The sequence below is a fragment of the Ornithorhynchus anatinus genome, chromosome 1 (assembly GCF_004115215.2).
Source record: "Ornithorhynchus anatinus isolate Pmale09 chromosome 1, mOrnAna1.pri.v4, whole genome shotgun sequence".
Lineage (NCBI taxonomy): Eukaryota > Metazoa > Chordata > Mammalia > Monotremata > Ornithorhynchidae > Ornithorhynchus > Ornithorhynchus anatinus.
Window position 1 is genome coordinate 163,872,607 of NC_041728.1, and position 18,332 is coordinate 163,890,938.

The following is an 18,332-nucleotide window of genomic DNA, read 5'->3' on the forward strand; positions in this document are numbered from 1 at the left end:
ACAGCACTTGTGTATATGTGTACATATTTATAATTCTATGTATTTATATTAATGATGTGCATATATCTATTGGGATCATTTTTATAGTATGTTACTAGAGAAGTGAGAATGAGAGTGTGAAGAGCCAGAAAACCACGAGGAGGAGTTTGAGCATTCTCTCCTGAGCATGAAGCTGGCTTAGAGGAGCAGCGTGGCTCAGTGGAAAGAGCATGGGCTTGGGAGTCAGAGATGGTGGGTTCTAATCACGGCTCCGCCACTTGTCAGCTGTGTGACTTTGGGTAAGTCACTTCACTTCTCTAGGTCTCAGTTCCCTCATCTGTAAAATGGGGATGAAGACTGTGAGTCCCACATATGAAAACCTGATGACCTTGTATCTACCCCAGCACTTAGAACAGTGCCTGGTGCATAGTAAGCGCTTAACAAATACCATCATCATTATTATTATTTTATTTATATTGATGCTGTTGATACCTGTTTACATGCTTTGTTGCTTGTCTCCCCCCTTCTAGACTATGAGCTCGTTATGGGTAGGGATTGTCTCTATTTGTAGCTGAATTATACTTTCCAAGCACTTAGTAAAGTGCTCTGCACAGAGTAAGTGCTCAATAAATGATTGAATGAATGAATAAAGGCGAAGCAACAGAGTTTAAGAATATGAACATAAGTGTTGTAGGGGTGGGTGCTTCGTAGGTAGGGAACCAAGTGGAAGATGAGATGAGAGCTTAGTCAGGGATGGCTTCCTGGAGGAGATATAATTTTTGAAAAATGGGGAGAGTGGTCTGTTAAATGTACATATCTTTATATATTATAAATTACTCATTTATTTGTTCAAATTAATGTTTGTCTCCCCCTCTAGAATCAAAGCTTGCTATATAGTCAGGGACCATAGCTCCTCATTCTGTTGTACTGTACTCTTCCAAATACTTAGTACAGTGCTCTGCACCCAGTAAGCACTCAATATAAGTTTGAGTGAAAATGAATACTCTCCCAAGTGCTTAGTACAGTGCTCTGCACACAGTAAGCGCTCAATAAATGCCATTGATTGATTGTTATGTAGAGGAGAGAGTTCCAGGCAGGAGGGAGAAGATGAACAAGGGGTCGAAGGTGAGAGAGATGAGATGGGGGCACAGTGGATAAGCTGGTGTTAGAGGAAGGGAGTGTGCAGGTTGGGTTATGGTGGGAGAGGAATAATTTTAGGTAGGAGGGGAGAGAACTGGATGAGTGTTCTAAAGCCGTTGGGGGGAATTTCTGCTCGATGCTGAGATGAGAGATGGGAGATCAGTCGTCTGGGAGATTTGAAGGGAGAGATACTCGTCCCCTTCTATCTCTATCTCTCTCTTTGAGCTGTCCTCAGGAGAGTGTACTTTCACTTGGTGCTGAGATGACAGGGCGGGAATGTCTCGCTTCCTCAGAATCACCCCCTTTTCTGGGCTAGGCCGGGGGTGAGGCTTAGGGGTTCAAGGAACACTGAACCCAGTGGTCTTTCTTAAGCACTTACTGGGCCTTGCTTGGCTGCATTCCCGTGACTTTCAAGTTTGGTTCAATTCAATCGTATTTATTGAGCGGTTACTGTGTGCAAAGCACTGCCCTAAGTGCTTGGCAGAGTAGCTAACAATAGATAGATACATTCCCTGCCCACAGCGAGCTTTCCAAGTGTGTAGTACAGTGTTCTGCAAAGAGTAGGAGCTCAGTAAATATCAATGATTGATTGATTGATTGATGGATTGAGCTGGAGCTGGATCTTGGTCCAACAGACTGCTTGGTCCTTTTTTATACCAACCCATATCTCTTGGCTCCACCCTTCAATCTCACAACCCCACATTCCCCTCCCTAAAATGAACACAAACAAAGCCCAGACTTCAGGGGCACCATCTCAATACTTGTCTTTGATAACAGTCCCCATGATCTGGACACAGCCCCTGGGATCAGAAGCAGTGTGGCCTATTGGAAAGAGGAAGGTCCTGGGATCAGAGGACCTGGATTCTAATCCCAGCTAAACCACTTGTCCTCTGTGTGACCTTGGGAAAATCACTTCTCTGTGTCTCAGTTTTCTCATCTGTAAAATGGGGATTAAGACTGAGTCCCTTGTGGGACAGGGATTGAGTCCAACCCAATTATCTTGTATCGACACCCCAGCGCTCAGTACAGTGCCTGGCATTCATTCATTCAGTCGTATTTATTAAGCACTTACTGTGTGCAGAGCACTGTACTAAGCGCTTGGAAAGTACAATTCGGCAACAGATAGAGAGAATCCCTACCCAACAACGGGCTCACAGTCCCTTACAAATACATTAACCAAAGAAAATAAAAGAGATGTGCATTCATTTGCTGCTCTGAAGTTTTCAACAGGCTTAGCAGAGTTAACATCTCAGATCACAGCTCTCCTCTCCCTAGGCAAGTGGACCCTTTAAGTCAGATTGTGGGGAAGTGTGATCTAGTGGAAAGAACGAAGGAGTTGGAGTCAGAGAAACGAGGGTATAATCCCGGCTCTGCCGCTGGCCTGCTGGGTATCCTTGGACAGGTCATTTATCCACTCAGGACCTCAGTTTCCCCATCTATAAAATGGGGCTAAAATACCCTCACCCTTCCTTCTTAGAGGGTGGGCACCAAGTGGGATGGCTATAATAATAATAATAATAATGAAGATGGTATTTATTAAGCACTTACTATGGGCCAACCACTGGTCTAAGTGCTGGGGTAGATACAAGGTAATCAGGTTGTCCCACGGGGGACTCAGTCTTTATCCCCATTTTACAGATGAGGCCACTGAGACACAGAGTAGTTAAGTGGCTTGCCCAACGTCACACAGCAGACAAGTGGGGGAGCAGGGATTAGAATCCACGTCCTCTGACTCCCAAGCCCATGCTCTTGCCACTAAGCCAAGCTAAAGGAGCAAGTCAAGGCGATGCAGAAGGGAGTGGGAGAAGAGGAAAGGAGGACTTAGTCAAGGAAGGCCTCTTGGAGGAGATGTGCCTTTAGACTGTCTCTGTTGCCAAATTGTACATTCCAAGCGCTTAGTACAGTGCTCTGCACATAGTAAACGCTCAATGAATACTATTGAATGAATGAATGAATGAATGAATAAGGCTTTGAAGCCAGTAGGGGAGTAATTGTTGAGAAGCAGCATGGCACAGTGGATAGAGCATGGGTGTGGGAGTCAGAAGGTCATGGGTTCTAATCCCAGCTCCGCCACCTGTCTGCTTTGTCGCTTTGGACAAGTCACTTAACTTCCCTGGGTCTCAGTTATCTCATCTGTAAAATGGGGATTAAGATTGTGAGCCCCATGTGGGGCATGGACTGTGTCCAATCTGATTTGCTTGTATCCCCCCAGCGCTTAGGACAGTGCCTGGCACTTAGTAAGTGTTTCTCAAATACCATAATTATTATTATTACTTGAGGAGGGAGGGCATTTCAGGCCAGAGGCAGGATGTGGGTGAGAGGTTGGCAGGGAGATAGATGAGCTAGAGGAACAGTGAGAAGGTTAACATTAGAGGAGCAAAATGAGTGGGCTGAGTTGTAGAAGGAGAATAGTGAGGTGAGGTTGAGGGGGTAAGGTGATTGAATGCTTTGAAGTCAATGGTGAAGAGTTTTTGTTTGATGCAGAAGTGGATGGATGACCACTGGGATTTCTTGAGGAGTGGGGAAACACATCCAGAATAGACAAATGGCATTTTGAATGCTTACTGAGTGTGAAACATCGCACTAAGCATTTGGAAGAGTAATCAATCCATCGTGTTTATTGAGTTAATGTCTGTCTCCCCCTTTAGTCTGTAGCCTCACTGTGGGCAGGGAACGTATCTACCAGCTCTGTTATATTGTACTCTCCCAAGTGCTTAGTACAGCACACTGCACACAGTAAGCACTCAATTTGTTTATATATCTCTAATTCTATTTATTTATATTGATGCCTGTCTACTTGATTTGTTTTAGTTGTCTCCCCCTTTCTAGGCTGCGAGCCCTTTGCTGAGTAGGGATCGTCTCTGTTGCCAAATTGAACTTTCCAAGCAGTTAATACAGTGCTCTGCACACAGTAAGCGCTCAATAAATACAATTGAATGAATGAATGGATGGATGCGATTGATGGATGGACTGCAGCACACTGTACTGAGCCCTTGGGAGAGTACAATGTAACAGAAGTGGTAGACCCATTCCCTGCCTCGAGCTTAGTCGAGTACAGTACAGTTCAGGATGGAAGAGGTGATCCTTGCCCTCGAGCTTACAGTCTAGCACCCTCCAGGTGCTCCCAGTGGGCCGAGAACACGTCTACCATCTCTCTTATGACGTCCTCTCTCAAACGCTGAATACAGTGCTCTGCCCAGTAAGTGCTCAAAAAATGCAATTCACTGAAAGCAGCAAGAGCATAACAATACGAATATGAATAATGAGGTGAATAGCAAAGGTCTTAGGGGCTACAAACACTGCTTAGGTGACATAGAAGAGACGGAGATTAGAGTGGGGAGATGAGCACTTAGTTAGGAAAGGCTTTCTGGAGATGTGAAGATTATTCAACCTTGGCTTCACAGACTCCGTCCTCTCCTGGTTCTCCTCGTATCTCTCTGGCCGTTCATTCTATCTCCCTTGCGGGCTCCTCCTCCCCCTCCCATCCCCTAACTGAAGGGGTTCCTCAAGGGTCGGTTCTGGGCCCCCTTCTGTTCTCCATCTATACTCATACCCTTGGTGAACTCTTTCACTCCCATGGCTTCAACTATCATCTCTATGCAGATGACACCCAAATCTACTTCTCCTACCCTGTTCTCTCTCCCTCCCTCCAGGCTCGTATCTCCTCCTGCCTTCAGGACATCTCCACCTGGATGTCCGCCCGCCATCTAAAAATCAACATGTCTAAGACTGAGCTCCTCCTCTTCCCTCCCAAACCCTGTCCTCTCCATGACTTTCCTGTCACTATGGACAGCACGACCATCCTTCCCATCTCATAAGCCCGCAAACTTGGCGTCATCCTTGACTCGGCTCTCTTTCACCCCACACATCCAATCCGTCACCAAAACCTGCCGGTCTCACCTTCACAACATCGCCCTTTCCTCTCCATCCAAACCGCTACCATGTTAGTACAGTCACTCATATCCCGACTGGATTACTGCATCAGCATCCTTTCTGATCTCCCAACCTCCTGTCTCTCCCCGCTTCAGTCTGTATGTCACTCTGCTGCCCGGATTACCCTTTCTCCAGAAACACTCTGGGCATGTCACCCCCCTCCTCAAAAATCTCCAGTGGTTGCCTATCAACCTCCATATCACGTAAAAACTCCTCACACTTGGCTTCTAAGCTATCCACCTTGCCCCCTCCTACCTCACCTCCCTTCTCTCCTTCTACAGCCCAGCCTGCACACTCCGCTCCTCTGCCGCTAACCTCCTCACTGGGCCTCGTTCTCCCCTGTCCCGCTGTCGACCCCTGGCCCACGTCCTACCTCTGTCCTAGATTGCCCTCCCTCCTCACATCCGCCAAACTAGCACACTTTCCCCCTTCAAAGCCCTACTGAGAGGTCATCTTCTCCAGAAGCCCTTGCCAGACTGAGCCCCCCCCTTTGCCTCTGCTCCTCTTCCCCTCCCCATCGCCCTCCCTCCCTCTGCTCTACCCCCTTCCCCCGCTCCACAGCACTTGTGCATATTTGTACTTATTTATTATTCTATTCTATTAATGATGTGTATATATCTATAATTCTATTTATTTTGATGCTATTGATGCTTGTCTACTTGTTTTGTTATGTTGTCTGTCTCCCCCTTCTAGACTGTGAGCCCGTTGTTGGGTAGCGATTGTCTCTATCTGTTGACGAACTGTACTTTCCAATCGCTTAATACGGTGCTCTGCATACAGTAAGTGCTCAATTAATACAATTGAATGAAGAGTGTGGGCCAAACAAAGTGCCACTCTATGGTGGAAAGAACAGAAGAGATTCTGCTTGTCCAGACAGTCCCAACTCTGTCTCCCTCCGGCTCTTGTCCCCTCACTTTCCCGACCTCATCCTTCCCCCTTCCACTCACCCTTGCTCGCCCCTTCTGCCCGCTCGCCAGTCCTAAAACACAGGGTCACCTAGGCAGGTCCTCGTGGTTCTAATCATTCCGAGCAAACCAGGAGTCCCCTAGCATTTGTAATTCTGTGAATCAAGGAAATAATTGTGGTATTTAAGCCCTTACTAGGTGCCAACCAGTGTGTCAACCTGAGGTAGCTACAGTTCAATCAGATCAGATATAGCCCTGTGCCACACGGGACTCCCTGTCAAACGAAACAGGGGTGGGGAAAGAACAGGCACTGAATCCCCAGTTTACAGATAAGGAAACTGAGGCCCAGAGGTTAAGTGACTTACCGAAGGTTATGGCAGCCGAGTGGTAAAGCCAAGATTAGAACCCAGGTCTTCTGACTCGCAGTCCTGCGGTCTTTCCACTTAACCATGCTGCTTCTCATTTTACATATGTTGATGTTCTAATTAGACACATACGTCTCAATTGCGTTTTATATATGTTTGTTACTTTTCTGTATGGCTTCCTGTTTCTGTCATACGTGTGTGTGGCTTTGTGGATAGAGCACAGGCCTGGGAGTCAGAAGGACCTGGGTTCTAATCCCAACTCCGCTCCTTGTCTGCTGCATGATCTTAGGCAAATCGCTTAACTTCTCTGGGCCTCAGTTACCTCAAAAGGGGGTCAAGACTGTGAATCCCATGTGGGGCAGGGACTCCAACCTGATTAGCTTGTATCTACCCTGGTGCTTAGACCAGTGCTTAACACACAGTAAGCGCTTAACAAATGCTATCATTAATGGAACTTATTAATCGTTTACTGTTTACAGAGCACTATACTATACTAGGGGCTAAGAAAAAACACTCGGGAGAAAGTTAGCTGTGGTCCTTGGCCATCAGAACAAGGGAGGCAGAGCCAATGGCGGGTGGATGGGTGGACCGGAACATGAGGAATGAGAAACAGCAGCTAATGGCTGAGGTGCGGCAACTGCCCGGCCATGGGGCTCCCTGGGACTTTGGTGGGTTCTACAGTGAGAGAACAGATCGGAAGGAGAAAGTTAACAGGCCCGCCAACTCATATTGTGATCATAATAATGCAATAATGTTGGTATTTGTTAAGCGCTTACTATGTGCAGAGCACTGTTCTAAGCGCTGGGGTAGACACAGGGGAATCAGGTTGTCCCACGTGGGGCTCACAGTCTTAATCCCCATTTTACAGATGAGGTAACTGAGGCCCAGAGAAGTGAAGTGACTCGCCCACAGTCACACAGCTGACAGGTGGCAGAGCCGGGATTCGAACTCATGATCTCTGACCCCAAAGCCCGTGCTCTTTCCACCGAATCACGCTGCTTCTCAGCGTGATCATATTATCATACTATCAGTTTATATGATCAGTTATCATATTGTGCTTTCCCAAGCTTTTGGAATAGCGCTCTGCACACAGCACTCAATAAATATCAGATTGATTGAAAAAGTCTACAAAGGGGATGACAGCCGGGCTCCACAGGGCCCCTTGCCAGCCGGGCCCACAGCCAGCACCCGCCCAACACCCCTGGGCATCACCACCGCTTCCTCATTGCTTCCCAGTCTCCCGTCCTCCCGGTCTCTTCCCATACCTTACAGGACCCCACCGGCTTTTCTCTCTCTCCACCCCCGGGGACCCAGCTGAGGACCCCATTTACCCTCTCGCTGGAGGAAGAGCAAGAGTCAGGGTCTGCTTCCATTTGGAACGGCAGAATATCCCTCTCGCCCCCACTGCACCATAGAAGCTGGGTGCTGCAGAGGGGAGGGGTTTTCCCCATGCCCAGGCATCCTCGGTGGGGGGTGGGGGGACGGGGAGGGAAATGGTGTCTGCAGGAGTGTCCTCTCTGCAGGAGGGTCCTCTCCCTCCTGTCTGCGGCTGTCCAGCCTGGCCCACAACCCCAACGCCCTTCCAACTGCAGGAGCCCAGAAAGAACCCTGCCCCGGCTGCCGTCGCCTTCTTCTCCCCCTCTCCCACACTGGGGGTCCCATCCTTGGTGAAACACACCCCACTCAGAGAGGGACTGAGGGTAATTTTACTAAGACTGATATCTATTTGTACTGATGTCTGTCTCCCCCCACTCTAGACTGTGAGCACACTGTGGGCAGGGATCGTCTCTCTTTAGTGCTGTATTGTACTCTCCCAAGCGCTTAGTACGGTGCTCTGCACGCAGTAAATGTTCAATAAATAGGACAGTGAATGACCCAGGGCTAGTGGCACCCAGCAGCCCTCAGCTCCCTGGCCCTATCCTAGCGAGGGGCCGCTCTGTGGACTCCTGTTTGTCCTCTGGCCCGAAAAGGGTGCCCTGGGGCTGGGAAAAGTATCTAGGGCTTAGGCACACAGCCCAGGGAACGGGGCAGGGCCCTGGAAAAGCCACACACACCTACACACACACCACACATGCATGCACATAGGCACGCCACAAGCTTGGATAACATAAAATAGAAACTACCTTTATTTCTCAGGGGAGAAGCAGCTAGTGAGGGCAGGGAGAGGTGTTCTTTTGGCAACAGGTGGACGCACAAGACACTGGGGTGCTGCGGAGGGGTGGCTGTGAAAGAAACAGGGGCCCGTACCCCTCCCCTACCCCTTCTGGGTTCTAGCCACTCCTCGTTGGAGCACTCGCCCGCTGGCTTCCCAAGAGACCCTTGGTTGGAGCCGCACGGCTGCCCTGATCCCGCTCCACCTTCCCGCTGCCCTCCCACCCCCAAGCTCCAAGGGTGAGCGGTGCCGAGGGTGGGGTTATGGTAGGGCACCCTCCGGGTCCCTCTCTCCCCTGGGCTGCCTCCCCATCTCCCACTGACAGGCTCAGGCCCCCTCGGCCTGGACGGGGCTCCAGCCACCCGGCCAGATAGCCCGAGAGAGGCCTTCTGGGTCCCGCCCCATCCTCTCTGTTTGTCCTGGGGGGAAGGGGTGGGGGAGGAAGAGGGAAAGGGCTCCCCGCTCTACCCACCTGGCCCGTGCCAGGGAGAACCAGGCACGGGCGGTAAAGGGAGAGAGGGAAGAGAAGCAACAGGTCTGAAGTGTGTGTGTGTGTGTGTGTGTTGCGGGGTGGCAAGGAGGTGCCTGGAGAACCGCCACCTGTCTTCTCTCCCGGTCCAGCCCGGGACCGAGGGTTCCTACGCACCGCACCGACATTCCTCTCGACAGTTTTGCCGTTGCCATCACGAGACCCTCCTGGGCGGGGGTGAGGTGAGTAGGAGGGTGCGGGACAGCAGCTGAAGGCGTGGTGGGGTGGAGGGCGACAGGAGCTCCTGGGTCCTCCGCGGGGCCTCAGGTCGGGAGGCTGAGGTTGGGATAGCAGCAGGGTTCCTCCAGCCCCCGGAGAGGGTGGGCCTCCTCTTCCTCCTCCTCCTTCAGGGACTCGCCACGACCTTCTCCTCCTCCTCGGCTCTGCCTCCGGGGCTCTGGGGCTCCGGGGCTTCAGGATGGGCTTGCGCTCCCCTCTTCAGCGCCTGGAGGGAAGGGAGAGCCCACTGGGCATCCGGGCTTCACAAGCCCCGGAGGGGTTTTCCACCTCGGCCCCTCCACAGGTCCCAATCCTCAGGGAGGACGTCCCCCCGGGAGAGGGAGGAGGACCCCCGAGGCGCTGCCCCTCAGGCCCCAGAGTTTCCAAAGCCATGGTGGCCTCTGAGGCCAAGAGGGACGGGGATGGAGGCTCACTTGTGCCGCGTGGGCCCACACGAATCGAGCAGGTGGCCGCCGGCCTGCTCCAGGTTCCAGTCGAACATCTCCAGCACCTTGTGGCACTCGAGCCGGGGGCGCAGGCCCAGGCAGAACAGCTGCTCCACCTGCAAGGGGCGGACCCGAGCCTCAGGTTGGCGGCTGTGGGTGGGAGGCCAGGGCGTGACAAGTGGGGATGGGGGTGGGGGAGCTGAGCCCAGGGGCCAGAGAGAAGGTACCTTCAGATACTGGACAGCTCTCTGGACGTTCCAGCCATGGCTCTGCAGGGCAGCCTGGCACTCCTCTGTGGTCACCCCATGCACCGTGGCCTGCACCTGGGCACACCCCACCCCTGCCTCCATCAGCACCCCGCCTGGGGCTGGGCCTGCCCCCAGGGGGCTGGTCTTGCTGGCTCCCCTCTGCCGTCCCCACCCCCCACCCCCCCAGAGAGCCGGACCTCCCAACCCTAAGGTCCCCGGCCATGAAGCCTGCGTTGACCGGTCCCCAGCTCAGAGGGAAGACACCGTCCGGGTCCCTCCCCAGCCGCCCCGCCACCATCCGGGGCCCGCTGCCCCGCCGGCACTCACCATCTGAATCTTGTCGGCGGGCCTCCCGGCTTCCTCGGGCCCCTCCCCGGGGCAGCCCCTGGACGGCCCTCCGGTCGCCCGCGAAGCCGGGGTCGAGGCCCCGGGGTTGCTGTTGTTGGCGGAGAAGTTGGCCTTGGGGTCGGGGGCGGACTGGGGCATGGGGCGCACGGTGGCGGTGGGGGCGGCGGGGGGCGGCGGTCCGGGCTCGTCGGAGCCGCCTCCCTCACGCAGATAGCGCTGGTAGCGCTCCAGGTACGGCGGGCGCTCGGGCAGCAGGTAGTAGTGGGTGCTGCTGACCTTCTTGCCGTCGCGGACGATGGGCAGGATGCAGGGCCCCGCCCGCGGGCCGGGAGCCTGGATCACCTGCGGCGCGGCGTACTTGGGGTCCGACGCAAAGCTCTGGGTGGTGGGCATGCCCTTGCCCGGGGACCCGGCCGGGGCCACCATGGGACTGGGGGTGCGGGAGCCCGGTGGGGACAGGGGCTCCCGGGGGGGCACCAGCGGCGGGGTGGCTACCGCCGCCCCCAGCCGGTGCCCCGGCTCCTCCTCGCCCGCGGGGGCCGGGGACGGCTCCCCCGAGCGGCCGCCCGAGTCGCCGCCGCGGCGGAGGGGCCGGGGAGGGATGGGCACCCGCGGGGGCACCCGGGGCTTGTCCTCGTCGGGTCGTGGGCCGGGCGCGGAGGGCAGCGGGCCCGGGGCTGCCCGCAGCTGACGCAGGCACTCCTGCTGCAGGGCCTGGAAGATCTGCGCCGTGTGCAGGGAGCCGGGGCCCGGCGGGAGCGGGTCCTCCCCCGGGGGCGGCGGGTCCTCCCCCGGGGGCGGCCGGCCGGCCTCGGGCACGAAACCGTAGTTGGTCTCGCCCTGGGGCGCGGACGGCGGGCCCCGGGCCCCCACCAGGGCGCTGTTGATGGAGCAGACCTCAAAGTCATCCTCATCTTGGGCCACGTCGTCGTAGGCGGGCGGTGGGGGCAGGGGGCGGGCGTCCCAGTCCACCACGGGCGTGGGGTGCAGCGGCCGGGGCAGCGCCCGCGTGGGGCTCTGGGGCGGCGTCTTGTCCAGCAGGGAGCAGGCGTCCATGGCCAGCCGGGCGAGGGAGGGGGCGCCGGGTTGGGGAGAGGGGGTCAGAGAGGCCGCCGGCTCGTCCCCGAAGTCGATGAGGGTCACCTCTCCGCCCTCGCCTTCGCCCTCGCCGCCCCCCGGCCTGCCCGCCCTGGGGCCAGGCCCTCGGTTCGCCGGTTTCACCAGCCACAGCCCCCGGGGCGGACCGGGCTTCCGCAGGCACAGCCGCCGGAGCCCCGCTCCCAACGGATCCTGGTCCTCGCTCACGGGGTCGTAGGTCGGCTCTGCGGGGCGGGAGGGGAAGGGGACGGCTCCTGGGGTTCGGGCTCGAGGCCAGGTCCCCCACCCCCAGGCACCGGGACCTCTCCCTCTCCTCCCTCTGCCCACCTTCCCTGCCAGGGCAGGCCTAGTTCCCAGAGGGGAAAGGGGCAAGCAGTGTTTCTTTCCAGAGAGCCTTAGACTGTGGCTTTGGAGTCTCAGGATGCCCTCTGCCCGCTCCCCCCCGGCCATTCGACCCCCTACCCACGGTCTCCCCGGTCCCCTGCCCCTTGGACCCAGTCCACTGTTAGGAGGACGTCTCCGGTGACAGCACACTCCCGTTAGTGCGGGCAGCGGGGAGGGATCCGGGTGGGGAAAAGTCCCGCGGGAGCAAACCTTCGGGACCAAAGGTGAGGCGCCCGAACCCATTCTGGCCACCTTCTGTCCCAGGCTTGGCCTCCCAGAGAGGCCGGGGGGCTAAGCTGGCAGCGGGGGTGGTTTGGAGCCTGTGGCGACTGGTGAGACTGAGCCCTTTTCTCAGGATTCCGAGGCAAGGTGGCCAAATGGAAAGAGCACGGGCCTGGTGGTCGGGAGATCCGGCTTCCCGTCACTGGCCTGCCGTGCCACCTTGAGTAAGTCACTTAACCTCTCTGGCTCTCGGTTTCGTCGTGTGTTCAATGGGGAGAAGATAGTGGCATTCTATACCTCAGACCAAAAGCCCTTGGGTGGGGCAGGAACTGTGACTGATCTCGTACCCGCCCCAGTGCTTGGCACACGGTACATACAATCCCCATTACTAATAGCCCTCTAGAAGTACCAAACCAGGATGGTGACTCTGGGGAGCTGAGGGAGGGTGGCGGGGGACACGGAGAGGGGAGGAAGAGAGGGAGGAGGGACGGCTCCCCGGCCATGCTGGGGTCCGGCAGCAGGAAAGCTCACGGCACACCCCGTCTGTCCCTCCACCCCGCGCCCGCCCCAGCTTTCCAGCCATGTACCTGCCAGGTGAGGAGCTAAGAGAGAACGGAAGGGACAGGGGCACAGGCCGGGACAGCATGGATGGCCCCACTTACTCTGAGCGAAGATGGCGGGCTGAGGCGGGCGAGGCGGAGGCTCCCCTGCAAGAGAGGCCGCAGGGAGGGGCAGACCCGAAGGGCGGGGAGGAGGTGGGAGGCAGAGAGAGAAGAGTGACGATGAATACACAAGGACAGGCGGAGAGGTGAAAGAAGGGGGAATTGTTGGGATGGGGGAGAGGAGGACGGTAAACGAGCAGGTGGGAGATGAGCTGGGGGCGGGAGCAGGAGGGAGCCCAATCTGAGGAGGGTCCGGCGGGAGGGCGGGCCAGGGCGTGGGGGATTCTGAGTCACTGAGAGGAAAAACGGGTGGGGGGGCAGTGGGAGGCGTGGCTAGAAAGCAGTGAGGATGAAGGAGGAGCCACGGGAAGCAGCTGACGGCAGGCAGGGACGGGAGCGGGGAGAGGGCCAGGACCGGGCAGGACCACCGCGGAGCTACCCTGGAGGGGGTCCAGAGAGTGGCCGGATAGCGAAGACCGGCAACGGCCCGTACCACCAGCTACCCTGTCTCTGCCGCCTCAAACCCGGCAGTGACCAAGATCCCAGCTGGCACACGTGTGCGCACAAACCCACACGCACACAGACCCACACACCCCTTTTTGCAACTGGACCCGGACCAGGGAGGCCAGGGTGAGAGAGCCCTCCCTCCCACCAAAACCAAGGCCAGAGAGGCAGAGTTGGGGTCGTTGGTGGGACGGGGTGGTTTGGACTCTTACTTTTTGCCCTTCCCGGGAGCTGGGTGGGTCGGGCGGCGCTCAGCTCCACACCTAGCAGGTCTGGAGGGTCCATGGGGTTCCCCAGGTAGAGCCTGGTGGGGGGGAGGGGAAAGCTGGGTCAACTCCACAGTCTGTCATCAGGCAGGGGAAGGGTGGGGAAGGATGGGGAAGCAAATGGGAATACAATAATCTTCCTTCCATCTTAGACTGTGAGCCCCATGTGGAAAAGGGACAGTGTCTGATCTGATTATCTTGTACTTTCCCCACTGCTTAGCAGACAAGAACTAACATATGCTATTATTATTATTATTTTTATGGTATTGGTTAAGCACTTACTATGTGCCAGTCACTGGACTAAGCACTGAGGTAGCATCAAGCTAACCAGGTTGGACACAGTCCCTAGCCCACCTGGAGCTCACGATCTTAATCCCCAATTTACAAATTGAGCCCAGAGAAGTGACGTGACTTGCCCAAGGTCACACAGCAGACCGGTGGATGAGCTAGGATTAGAACCCAGGTCCTTCTGACTCCGAGGCCCACGCTCTATCCTCTAGGCTATATAGTGTTACTGTTAGGCGGAGTGGCGAGGGAAATAACAGAGAGCTCGGTCTCGTTTCCCCCCCGAGAGAAAGCCTAACTCCACGGCCTAAGCACCGGCCACCCCTCGCCGCCTCCCCGCAGCTCCTGCCCCAGCTGGCAACCCTACAATTTCCACCTGCCTGCTCATCTATATCCACTTGCAAACATTATGCATCTAGAAAATATTCCTCTTTAAATTGGGTCATTTCCTGACTATTTTTCCCCACCTCCGCCAAAAAGGGGAGGGCATGCAGGGGGGGAGAAAACTCCAAAGGAACAAGGCTACAGTCAGAGACAGAGAGAACAGAGAAGCCGTATGGCCTAGTGGAGAGATCACGGGCCTGGGAAGCCAAGGACCTGGGTTCTTATCCTGGCTCCACAAAGTGTGACCGTGGGCAAGTGCTGATGATGGTGAGGATGGTATTTATTAATCCTTTTCTATGTACGGAGCACTGTTCTAAGCACTGGGATAGATAAAAGCTAATCAGGTTGGACACAGTCCCCAGAGAAGCAACATGGCCTAGTGGACAGAGCACGGGCCTGGGAGTCAGAAGGTCATGGGTTCTAATTGCGACTCCGCCGCTTGTCTGCTGGGTGAACTTGGGCAAGTCACTTCAGTTCTCTGTGCCTCAGTTCCCTCATCTGTAAAATGAGGGTTAAGACTGTGAGCCCTATGGGGGACAGGGATTGTGTCCAACCCGACTATCTTGTATCTACTCCAGCGCTTAGAATGGTGCCTGGCACACAGTAAGCACTGAACAAATACCATCATTATTAGTATTATTATTATCCCACTTGGGGCTCACAGTCTTAATCCCCATTTTACAGATGAGGTAACTAGGTTCAGAGAAATTACGAGTCTTGCCCTAGATCACACAGCAGACAAGTGGCGGAGCTGGAATTAGAACCCGGGTCCTTCTGACTCCCAGGCCCATGTTTTCTCCACAGGGCCATGCTACTTCCCTAGGCAAGTCACAACCTTTCTGTGACTCGGTTTCCTCATCTGTAAAATGGACATTGAGACTGAGTCCCATGTGGGACATGGACTGTGTCCAACCTGATGACCTGGTATGTACCCCAACGCTTAGTACAGTGCCTGGCACAAAGCAAGTGCTTAACAGATAGCATTACAAAAAAAAAGTCTGAGATATAGTCTCAGGGACCAAAGCAACCAAACGCTGATGGTCCCGGGGACACGACAGCTTTCGCCTCTGAACCAACACCACCTCATAATGATAATAATAGTAATGGCACTTGTTAAATGCTTACTCTCTGCCAAGCACTGTTATAAAGACCCGGATAGATACAAGTTAATTAGGTTGGACACAGTCCCTGGCCCACATGGGGTTCACATTCTTAACCCCCATTTTACAGATGAGGTAACCGAGGCCCAGAGAAGCGAAATGACTTGCCCAAAGTCACAAAACAGACAAGTGGTGGAGGCAGGATTAGAACCCACAGGGCCTTCTGACTCCCAGATCCGTGCTCTATCTACTAAGCCACGTTGCTTCTTTGCTTCTCGTCACCTCATCCCCTACTGCTTCTACCCACCCTTCCCAGAAATTTCCCCGCCACGACAAGGCATTCTCGGATCACGCCCTCCACTGCCCAGCTCAGCCGCTCAGCCCAGCTCCCCAGCACTCTCTACTTCTCACTGCACATCTTGTACACAGAACATTCCTTTTGTTTTGACTCCCAAGTTTTACCAACTGAAGCTAGCAAAGAATCTGTGGGGGTTTTCGACCCGCCCCCTGCTCGTTTCCGAACTCCGGTTTGGCGGTCCGGCGGACGGGAGGTTGGCTTGGCCGGAATTCTGATGTTAAAGCCACGGAGTCCCGGTCCCGTTACCGGGACGCTTCCCAGAGTTTGTCCGTTCCCGCCGGGATGCGGGGGTGCGGCCAGGCACGGAGCATCAGTGGGCAAGGGGGTAGGGTCCTGCGGTCGGAGGCCGGAAACAGAAGCTGCTCCATCCTTCCCCCGCTGCCCACCCGGCCCTGCTCACGCTTCCCTGCCCTACCCACTGTCAGTCCTGGTCTTTGTCACTGCCATCCTGGGGTACTGGGCTGGACTCCCCAAGCCACCCCTCCCCTCGGGCAGCGGGGCACCGGCCCAGCAGGGTATCGGCTCTCATCCTCCTGGCCGGGAGAGCTCTCCGGTGGCCCCTCTGCCCACCAGCCCGGTCTGCCCAGCTAAAGCCCCCAGCTCTTGAGTCCCTGGAACTAGCCCCCCTCTAAGCCCCGCCTCGGTACCCAGGGCCACTCTGGTCAGCGGTCACCCGCATGGGTCTGGTCCTGTACCACTCCAGGACGCTCGCCAGCCTAGGGGTGAGTCATCTTCCTGGATTCTCATGCTCCCTCCTCCGGGTGGGTCGCACACTGACACACCAGGGCGCAGAGAGACTCACCCGAATCCCAGGAAGCAAGCGCGCGCACACTTGCACACACACCCGCCCTCCCCACCCTTCCCCCACAAACCAGTTCCTCCAGTTGTGAGCGCACACACGCGTGTGTGTATCCTGGAGCCCAGGGTCAAGGTCTGCACAGGGCAGGCTGCCTCAGCTGACGGCAGAAGTCGGGGAGGCCCAGAGGTGGGGGAAGGCTCAGGGGAGAAGGAGAAGAGAGGAAGCCAAGCTGGGGAGGGGGACAAGCCAACTCCAGCACGACAGCCTGAGGCCGGCCCGCCTCATCACAGTTCTTCCCCGCGAATAACCAACCCACCCCAGGCCCCCTCGCCCACCCGGTTTCGGCTTGGCTTCCCGGGACAAATCCCTCCGCCTGGAGCCGCGGGATTCGGTCGGTTCCCGAGGCCCTGGGGATGACGGTGTAGTGGATACGGTACGGGCCTTGGAGTCAGAAGGATCTGGGTTCTAATCCCATCTCTGCCAAGTCTGCTGTGTGACCTTAGGCAAGTCTCTTCACTTCTCTGGGCCTCAGTTATCTCATCTGTAAAACGGGGATTGAGAATGCGAGCCCCACGTGGGACAGGGACTGCGTCCAACTCTGTTCGTATCCACCGGGTGCTTAGTACAGTGCCTGGCATGTAGTAAGTGCTTAGCAAATACCATCATCATCATCATCATGTGCTGGGCAGCAGACACTGCTGGGGCAATGAAAGGGGCAACCAACCTGAGAGAGGGGCAGGGAGGCATACACGCAAACACACGCACACTTACTCGTCGATCTTGTCCGGGAAGCCCCAGCAGTGGCGGGGGTCGCTGGCCCCATGGCCGGTGTGGATGAAGCTGTTCTGCAGAGGCTGGCTGATGTCGTGGGCCGACAGCCCGGCCACGGAGGTCACGGCGTTGCGGGGGAAGGGTCCCACCCGCAGCGTCCGCGTGTTCTGCCCGCGCCACCAGTAGTTCTCGGCCCTGCAAGGAGAAACGACCCGGAGGTTGAGGGAGAGCCCTCACCTGGGACGAGGTGGCCGGTCCCAGACACCCACACGGCTAGCGAGCCCGGGGGTCCGGCCCTGGCACCGCCGACCCACCGCATGCCAGGTCTCCCCGCGTCTAACCGACCCTGCCGCCGAGGCAGCGGGAGTGAGTCGTCCCCATCAGTCCCGGTGACGTTTCGTCCAGCGGCAGCGGACCGCCGCTCTCTCGGCTGCATCGTCATCGTCATCTACCACCAGGGTCCCCTGCCATGACACCTAGGGCCCCCGCTCCCAATGTGCCCTGAGCCCTCCGGGTCACGGGGGATCCAGGTGGCAGCAGCGTGAAGCCCCTAAATATTCTAGAACATCGGGAAGCCCCCGGCGATCTACCACCAGACATGTTGGACTCTGAGCTTCGGCTTTCATGTTGCTTTTGCATTTTAAATGATTTCCTCTTTCCTAACACATCTGTTACCAAACCTTTCCCCTCCTTATTCTTAGACTGCGAGCACCTAGAGAGCCAGAGACCGGATCTACCTCTCACGGTGTATCTTTCCCAAGGTTTAGTACAAAGGTGAGCACGCAGTAGGTGCATAATACATACCATTATTACTACTTATGGAAGGAATGCCCTCTCACAGCAGGGATTAAAAGTCACATTGGATTCAGGAGGATGGGGAGGGAGGGGGAGAGAAGAAGCAAGATGAGCGGTAAAAGCTAATGAGAAAAGAGTTGACTTTCCAGCACTTAGCAGGAGCTAAGTCACTCTAGACATCGGGGCCGGGGGAGACGGGAAGGGAGCGGAAGAGAAGAGGCGGGATAAGCATTAAAAGCTAATTAGAAAACAAATTCACTTTCCAGTACTTAGAACAGTGCTTGGCACATTGCAAGCACTTAGAAGGTCCCATAATTATTATTTCACCTCCTGTTCCTCTACAAAACATGTTTAGCTTCCTCCCTCTGGAGTGAACTTCCCTCACATTACCGAATGGCTCCCAGTGGCTGGGCAGGTAGTGAGGATTAAACTGGGGGTTT

At 55.9% G+C, this 18,332-nt stretch overlaps 1 protein-coding gene and 1 pseudogene across 5 annotated transcripts in view; one reads left to right on the forward strand and one right to left on the reverse strand.

Moving 5' to 3' along the window:
- Nucleotides 1–56: 56 nt before the first annotated feature.
- On the forward strand, nucleotides 57–203 carry LOC114817054 (annotated as a pseudogene).
- An 8,222-nt stretch (nucleotides 204–8,425) lies between these two features.
- The window catches only part of TNK2 (tyrosine kinase non receptor 2), a 60,468-nt gene continuing 50,561 nt past the window's right edge, over nucleotides 8,426–18,332 (reverse strand). For 2 of the 5 annotated variants that reach the window (XM_029069053.1, XM_029069025.1), the window contains 7 exons: nucleotides 17,098–17,292; nucleotides 13,347–13,438; nucleotides 12,631–12,675; nucleotides 10,244–11,586; nucleotides 9,896–9,991; nucleotides 9,657–9,784; nucleotides 8,426–9,448 (listed from right to left, as the gene is read on the reverse strand). In XM_029069053.1, coding sequence (XP_028924886.1) covers nucleotides 9,442–9,448; nucleotides 9,657–9,784; nucleotides 9,896–9,991; nucleotides 10,244–11,586; nucleotides 12,631–12,675; nucleotides 13,347–13,438; nucleotides 17,098–17,292 — 1,906 coding nt within the window. In that variant the 3' untranslated portion in view covers nucleotides 8,426–9,441. The remainder of the gene's footprint in view (nucleotides 9,449–9,656; nucleotides 9,785–9,895; nucleotides 9,992–10,243; nucleotides 11,587–12,630; nucleotides 12,676–13,346; nucleotides 13,439–17,097; nucleotides 17,293–18,332) is intronic. The other 3 variants (XM_029069033.1, XM_029069043.1, XM_029069061.1) reach the window with 3 other exon arrangements.